The following is a 7,017-nucleotide window of genomic DNA, read 5'->3' as shown; positions in this document are numbered from 1 at the left end:
ATTGCGCTGGGCGTTGACTGATTGCACTGGGCGCTGATTGACTGCACTGGGCGCTGACTGCACCGCGATGGTGGCGGACTCGCGCCGAAATGCTGGTGGGGGACTCGGACCCAAGTGCGGGGGGGGAACTCTAGCGGACGCACCCCAGATAGGGAGCGCACCTCTGGATGCGACGCACCTCAGGTTGCAGCGCACCACAGGTTGCAGCGCACCACAGGTTGCAGCCGGCGCACCATGAATGACCCGAACGGCTCGCTGGCGCAGCAGTACGAAAAGCTCCAAGCGAGCCTGCCGCCGTCGATGAGGATAATCCAGCCCTGGGCCGCGGAAGGGAAGACCGAGCCCGGGGGGGCCGACGCTGCTTCCTTCCCGGCGCAATACCAGTGCACGGTAATCAAGGAAGAAGACAGCGACGGCATCTCCATCTCAAGCGAGAGCGTCCGTCTCGGTAGCGGCAATGTCGTCAAGTCGGTCGTCTGGGACGCGGAAGCCGGCAAAATGTGGACCGACCCCGAGGAGTACCAGCGCCACATGACTCACCTCATCAATGACCGAAGCCGCCAGACTCAGTCGGCCAAGAAGTACCTTTTCAGTACGTTCCCTCCTCCCCTCACCCGTCACTTGATCTCACGTGTGCACTGACACATGCGCTTACACAGTATCTTTTGTTTAGAGGAGGACATGTTTGACTTGGTGATGCCGTCTGGGTTGTCTTTGGGTGAGGCGGGTGAGTTGCTGGAGAGTTGCGAGGGCGAGTTGCAAGTAGTGGAAAAGGTGGTATTGTCAGTGGAGGACGAGGGGTTGTTCCGCGTGCGTGAAGAGACGATCGAGCCGTACTTTGCCGGGCAGTTGGGATGGACTAGCGGCCAAGAGTGTTTAGGCGACTCGTCCGTTACAGGAAAGGGTGAATGCGGACGGCGGTTCAGCGTGGACCAGGAGACGTTGATGCAGATGGACCCGAGTGACCGGGCAGTTGTCACGGACATGGTGGCGGTGGTGACAGCAGTGCAGCAGCGACGACTTGCGATCGAGCGCAATCGGCGTCGACTTCACGTGTTGATTGAAGACGGCATTAAGAGCGTGGAACTCTACAGCGCTTATCTCAACGCACTCCGTGCGTACGATTCGTTTCTGCTGGCACGCGCTGCGCCACGTTGGGGTGAGGCCTCCTCACCCGCGCTCGCGCTGGCCCTCGCGAACGCCGAACACGACGTCAAACATGACCGTGACGTCAAACATGACGTCGAACATGACGTCGAACAGGACGTCGAACACAGCGTCAGTAGCGACGAAGACACCAACCTCGTCACCAACGACCTTCTGGCTCGCGTAGATAATGTCTTTAATCATGACCTACCTCCTCTCGCCGGCCGACTCATGACCACTGTTCCGGCCAACTCATGTCCGGTCGGTCCTCAAGACGGTGATCTAAACAGTTCTGCTCAAGATCGCTGGTCATCTGGGTCTCTGCACACATCCATTCTAACAGGGTCAGACAGTTTGGCGGCATTGAGGAACTACCGACGTGTTATCCTTCGGACATGTGTGAATAGTTTGATGGCGAAGCGTCATGAGATCTTCGGATTGTCTACCATCTTAAATGAGTCTCGAATTTGGTCTGAAGACCTGCTCGAACGCGCTGTAAAACTGGAAAAATTAATTCAGAGCACGGTTGATGAACTCATACAAGGACCTTTCCCACTTTTACCAGTAGCACCACCCGTCATTACCGACTGGCTGAATGAAACTGAACAGGCAGCACACACGTGTGCTACCGTCAGTTACATTCTAACAACCAAGGCCAAACTACATCCCAAAGCTCTTAACCATGCCGAAACACCCTCAAGGAATAATTGGGTTCTTGGCATACCCCTCTTTGAAAGTTTCCTTGTTGAAGACTCAAGCAGCGCCACCGATTCCGACCAAAATTGATGGCGAAGTCTGTCTGTATCGGAGCCCAAGACTGGTTGGCTGGATTGGTATGGAACTAGTTATGAGTCGGTATGGGAATGTGTCGTTCTAGGTTTTCGATCCACTTCGTACTTCTGAAGTGTTTCAAACTTGTCAGTGGTGGGTAGAGGGGGAGGTGGCAGGTTACCACGCCTTTTTGGAATTTTTAGTTTTGACGCTGCAGCGCGGCTTAGGGTGAAAAAGGTGGTTTTGAAAAACGTATGCTAAGGGGCACACACACGGTGGAAAAGTATCGTCGAAAGTTAGTATGAAGACCTGTGCTTTGATTGCCTCCGCTGTTGCAGTTGCTCAGCCAGCCTTGGAGTTGGAGTATGGTGCTTTCGCTCCGGCTGCTTTCGCTCCGGCCTTTGCTCCTAGCTTCGACGACCGGCGCGCGTATGGCACCACTGACCGCACGTTCCGCGACCAGTACATGAACGAGCGCCTCTTGAAGGACGACAGGTCGACTGTGAACTCTCCCCGCGCATGGCCGACTTCTCAGACGTTGGGCCTGCCCGCAGTTGGCCAGCCGACCATCACCTTGGCTGATGCGCCCACTTTGTTCCCTGCGTACAGCAGCCCCTTGACCACAAGTCAATTCGGCGCAACTCAGTTGGGCACTCAACTTGGTCCTCAACTCGGCACCCAGTTGGGCACTACCCAGCTTGGCAACCCGCTCGCATACGGCCCCGCTTTTGGTATCGGCGGACCCGCCGTCGGTGTGGGAGCCCCCGGTATGGGCTATGCCCCTGTGGACTTGGGTGCTCGTCGTGGCAACAAACTTGACATCACAAACACCGACAACTACAACGACAAAGTCGCCGCTCAGATTGGAGCGCTCGAGAAGATGAACCACGCACGTGCTTCTGGACCTCAGTACAACACTCGTGACAACCTTACTCCCACCTCCATCACTACCGAACGCAACTTCGTCGGACCCCGAGCCCGCTCCGACGACATCTTCAGAACAGGCGGCGCCGCCAACTACCGTGACACCGGCAACTACGCCAACAGGGCCAACCGCGCATCTGCCAGGTCCTTCGACCCCATCTATTATTAAACACACGCGTGTCCAACCACTCCTTTTAACTAACACAACATCAACCAGACACTCCTAATTAGTTAATAATTCGCAACTACATGCGCTGCGTGTACATACACGTACTCCGCATCCGTACTTAATCTTGTTGGACCATAGACGTACTAAATAGGGTCACAATATTCGTGGAACAAACAGAATGATTCAGGTTCAAAACCAGGTGTTGAATATACCTAGGTGTTGAATAATCAATCAAGGTGACATGACAGACAGGGTCATCCGCGTTCTATCGGGTTTGGGCTGTATCCAACTACAGATAACGACGACGCTATTTTATTTGATCTGTGCTGCCACATGGATCCACACCTGGTTGACGACCACGGACGACTGGCTAGGTGCACGGTCCGGAGCGGATGTCCCAGAGGCGGTGATGCGAGCGAGTGCGAGAGGAGATCTGGGTGGCGTTTCGTGGCAAGCCAAAATGGACGAGTGTTGAAAAAGGGGAGAGGTGGTGTGGGTGCTGTGTGACACTAATGCAGCGACGCAGCGACGCCTCGAGGAAAAGCGTTGTCGGAAAACTAGTTGCAGGAACTAACACACGTTGTGGAAAACAGAAGTGAGCGATAGATGAAGTCTGTGGCATTCTTGAGCGGTGTTGCCCTGGCTGGTAGCAAGGTGGTGGCTGAGCCGATTGTGGCTTTCGATGGCTTGTATGGCCCTGCTCCTTACACCGCTGCCATCGGTGGTGTGTATCCGGAGATGTACCCCAACTACTCCAACTATCTCCGCGGCGGTTATAGCGGCAAGGCGTGGAAGAGAGGCTATGGTTTCGCCCCTGCTGCGGTGGCTGCTGCCCCCATTGCTGTGGCCGCGGCTCCTGTGTTCCCGCCCATGGTCGAAGTCGCACGCCCCCTTGAACTGACCGCCAGACCCGCCATTGAGATCGCGCGTCCCCTCGAATTCGCCACCAGACCCTATGACTGGACCGGCCGTCGCACTCTTGAACTCGCCCCTGCGCGCTTCGACCTTGACTACCCCCCTGCCCGTGCCGCTCTTGATTTCGCCACCTTCGCACGCAGACTCGGTGAGGACGAGGAGGCCGCCGTGGAACCCGCCGTTGCTGTCGAAACCGCCACTGCTGAGGAACCCACCGCCGAGAAGAGACAACTTACCGCTCTCGAAGTCGACCAAGGCTACAAGGGCTATGCTGGCTACGGTGGTTATGCTGGTGGCTATGGCGGATACGGACCCGGCTTCGGCTACGGCGGACTCGTCGGCTACCCCAGACCCTACCCTCTCCCATACCCCGCTCCTGGCATCGGACTCGGTGGCTGGTGGTAGAGCACGAGCTGCAATTCGCCACGCTCACTCAATTAAGTAGTTCCTTTTCAATCGCAACCCATCACCCTTGATCTTAATCCCACATTAATGCACCTGTCCTCTCATCTGACCGAGTAACTCTGAACCAAAAGCTCGCTGGTTCGAATCCCGACGACGCCCATCGGCTACTTCCCCCCCTTGAACCAACGTCAACGTTCCCTCAATAATGCACCCTCGAAATACAGGCACACAAGGTGTGTTTTTTTTGGTCGTTGTTGGGTAAAAAACTACCTCCAACCTTGATCTTCTAGCAACAGCACGACGGTACATGCTGTCCTTGGACGAACATGTTGGTAGCTCGGGGCTGGGACTATTTGTCCCAGAGCACGGACCGCATCAGTCCAATGCAGCCCGTGCATCGTACCCCGTACTCAGTACGGGGTCTCGATTCTCTCGATCGGTGAGAGAAATCTTACCGATCTGCTGTGCTGCGCTGTGCTGTGGCACAGCACAGAACAGCACAGTGCGTCCCGGCAACGGCTGGTCAACAGCCAACTGCCCGGGGACGTGCGGGCCCACACGTGAGATGCTCACGTCTGAGTCCGTAAGGAACACCTAGCGGAAGCCGCAGGGTGCCCCCAATTGCTGCGTCGCGGTAACCGCGCCGCAACAAGAGCCTGCTTCCGTGCCGTACGCACGGAAGCCTGGCAGGAGCGCGTAGCACGTTGTGTTAACGTACGCTGCGCTTGTAGTAGGTTCTGGTCACAAGGCTCTACCCTGACCCGGTGACGTTTTCCTAAATCGAAAAAACTCGAAGGCTGCGTTGAGACATAACAGATAACTCGATTCAATAAAGTGTCAGACGTAGTTCGACGTGGTCTACGTCACGAAGGATAACTTGTCGACGAAGGGGGGGGGGCACATACGCCGCCAAAAGGACTCGGTCATGGCCTACAGCGTAACCCAATTCTCTTGACAACATGTTCTTGACTATAATCCTATGATGTATTCGATGATGCATATGAATCCTGGGTGCGTCTTGGTAAACATAAATTGAGGTCATACGTGAAGTGAAACTTTCCATGAGTTTCTCAAGGAGAGCTACCCGGCAGGACAATAGAGAGCTAGCTAGCTAGGAGGCATTTCGTGGAGAAGTTATCGGGAGGACGCCTGCGTGTGCGGTGCGCCCGTGTGTAGCACCCACGTTTCCAGATTCGTACCCCCCGTTTCGAACCAGGCCGGTTCGAGTGGAGGAGAAGGTTCGAGTGGAGGAGAAGGTTCGAGTGGCTTCTTCATCTTTCAAGGCTGGCTGGATCCTTTGGAGCCAGTACAGCCACTTGGGCGTGTTGGCACGGACGCGTTGCGTCCAGTTGGCGATCCAGGTCATGGAGTCTGAAAATGTGCGACACGCAAAATGGCGAGCAAGGATGTCAATGAACAGTTGCTCGTAAGGAGGGGGGCGGGGGACGTCCACACAAATCGGCCGGGTGCGAACGCGGCGGTTGACACAAGTGTGTGGTGCCCACACATTCATGTTTGTGGTGACCCCACGCACCCACCCATGTGTGTGGTGCCAGACATTGGTGTAACAAGCTAATATGCGATTGTTTTTTAGGACGTGATGGCGTACGTGGCCGCGCCGTTGGCTAGCCAGACGATTTTAGGTGCAGTGCGTGAGTTGGAGCCGCGCGATTTTACTTTGGATATGTTGGCAGACGAGTTATCATTCTTTACTACGTTCACGACGGAAGGCCTGCGTGCGTTCATTGACTCATTGGAGTTTTTGAGAGAGTGTGGATCACCGTCTGGATCCCCTTTGGCGGGGTTGACTCCGACGACAGTGGCTGGGTCGGAGGTATTGTTACCACCTACCCGAGTGGACGACCGTTCTAGGATCTCGTTGTTGGGTTATCTATTACCCTTCTTCATTCGACGATTGACCCGATTGGCAGGCGAATTGACTACGTTAGTGGACGGCGTAAGGAGCCAGGAGTTAGGTGGTGATATGACTCCGGAAGTAACAGACGAGCTGCGTCGACTGATTCAAATGGTTAACGACAACGTGCGACCAGCAGACCCAAGTCTCACGAACGTCTTGGATATGACGCGTGGGGTCCCTTGGGACATGCCTGACATCCACCAAAAAAAAGCGCTTAAATGGAACCAGAACGCATCAGAAATTGATGCGGCTGGAAACAAGGCACAGAAACCTGTTCGCTCCACTTCCGAGTATGGCGGCCGTCGTCAACAGAGAAACCCCACGGGGTTCCTCAAATTCAACATCGCAGACCTCGGCCTCGACGACGACTCCGAGGACTTCGGCGGCTTAGCATCGGGTAGTCCCACTCGTATCCCAGATGGACGCACCACTGACGCTCCCAGACGCGCCAGTGCCACTGACGGCGAACACGCACTCAAGCGTCAACACTCGTCCTTCGACGACCGCACAGTTGAAATTGAAGACTCCGTTTCAGACCCCCACTGGCACGACGCACAACGCGCCTCAGTTCGAGAAGTACGCGTTCGCAAAAGGATACCCACGGGCCACCCCAACATGATGGCCACTGCACTCCTCGCCCGCAAGTCCCTCGAAATGGATTCTGATGAAGACAACGAAGACCTCGCCACCAACACCGCTCTTAACGCCAAATAGTTCAACTCTGACAACTCGCAAATAAGTAGGCGCAAATACCAACCTCAACGTGGGG

The 7,017-nt window shown here is 55.5% G+C and overlaps 4 protein-coding genes across 4 annotated transcripts; all 4 read left to right on the top strand.

Moving 5' to 3' along the window:
• Positions 1-234: 234 nt before the first annotated feature.
• On the top strand, positions 235-1,932 carry GNI_162860 (hypothetical protein; the record flags this gene model as incomplete). The annotated part of the gene is made up of 2 exons (XM_011134797.1): positions 235-592; positions 674-1,932. The coding sequence occupies 2 exons, from the start codon at positions 235-237 to the stop codon at positions 1,930-1,932; spliced, it is 1,617 nt and encodes a 538-aa protein (XP_011133099.1).
• A 286-nt stretch (positions 1,933-2,218) lies between these two features.
• Positions 2,219-3,010, top strand: GNI_162850 (hypothetical protein; the record flags this gene model as incomplete). The annotated part of the gene is made up of 1 exon (XM_011134796.1): positions 2,219-3,010. One exon carries the CDS (start codon positions 2,219-2,221, stop codon positions 3,008-3,010), a length of 792 nt encoding a protein of 263 aa, XP_011133098.1.
• Positions 3,011-3,616: 606 nt separating this feature from the next.
• On the top strand, positions 3,617-4,330 carry GNI_162840 (hypothetical protein; the record flags this gene model as incomplete). Its single annotated transcript, XM_011134795.1, has 1 exon — positions 3,617-4,330. One exon carries the CDS (start codon positions 3,617-3,619, stop codon positions 4,328-4,330), a length of 714 nt encoding a protein of 237 aa, XP_011133097.1.
• Positions 4,331-5,930: 1,600 nt separating this feature from the next.
• On the top strand, positions 5,931-6,962 carry GNI_162830 (hypothetical protein; the record flags this gene model as incomplete). Its single annotated transcript, XM_011134794.1, has 1 exon — positions 5,931-6,962. One exon carries the CDS (start codon positions 5,931-5,933, stop codon positions 6,960-6,962), a length of 1,032 nt encoding a protein of 343 aa, XP_011133096.1.
• Between the last annotated feature and the right edge of the window lie 55 nt (positions 6,963-7,017).

The sequence above is a fragment of the Gregarina niphandrodes genome (assembly GCF_000223845.1).
Source record: "Gregarina niphandrodes unplaced genomic scaffold scaffold00051, whole genome shotgun sequence".
In the NCBI taxonomy this organism is placed as follows: Eukaryota; Apicomplexa; class Conoidasida; order Eugregarinorida; family Gregarinidae; genus Gregarina; species Gregarina niphandrodes.
The sequence above is the reverse complement of the archived record's forward strand: the minus strand, read 5'-3'. Positions and strand labels throughout refer to the sequence as shown.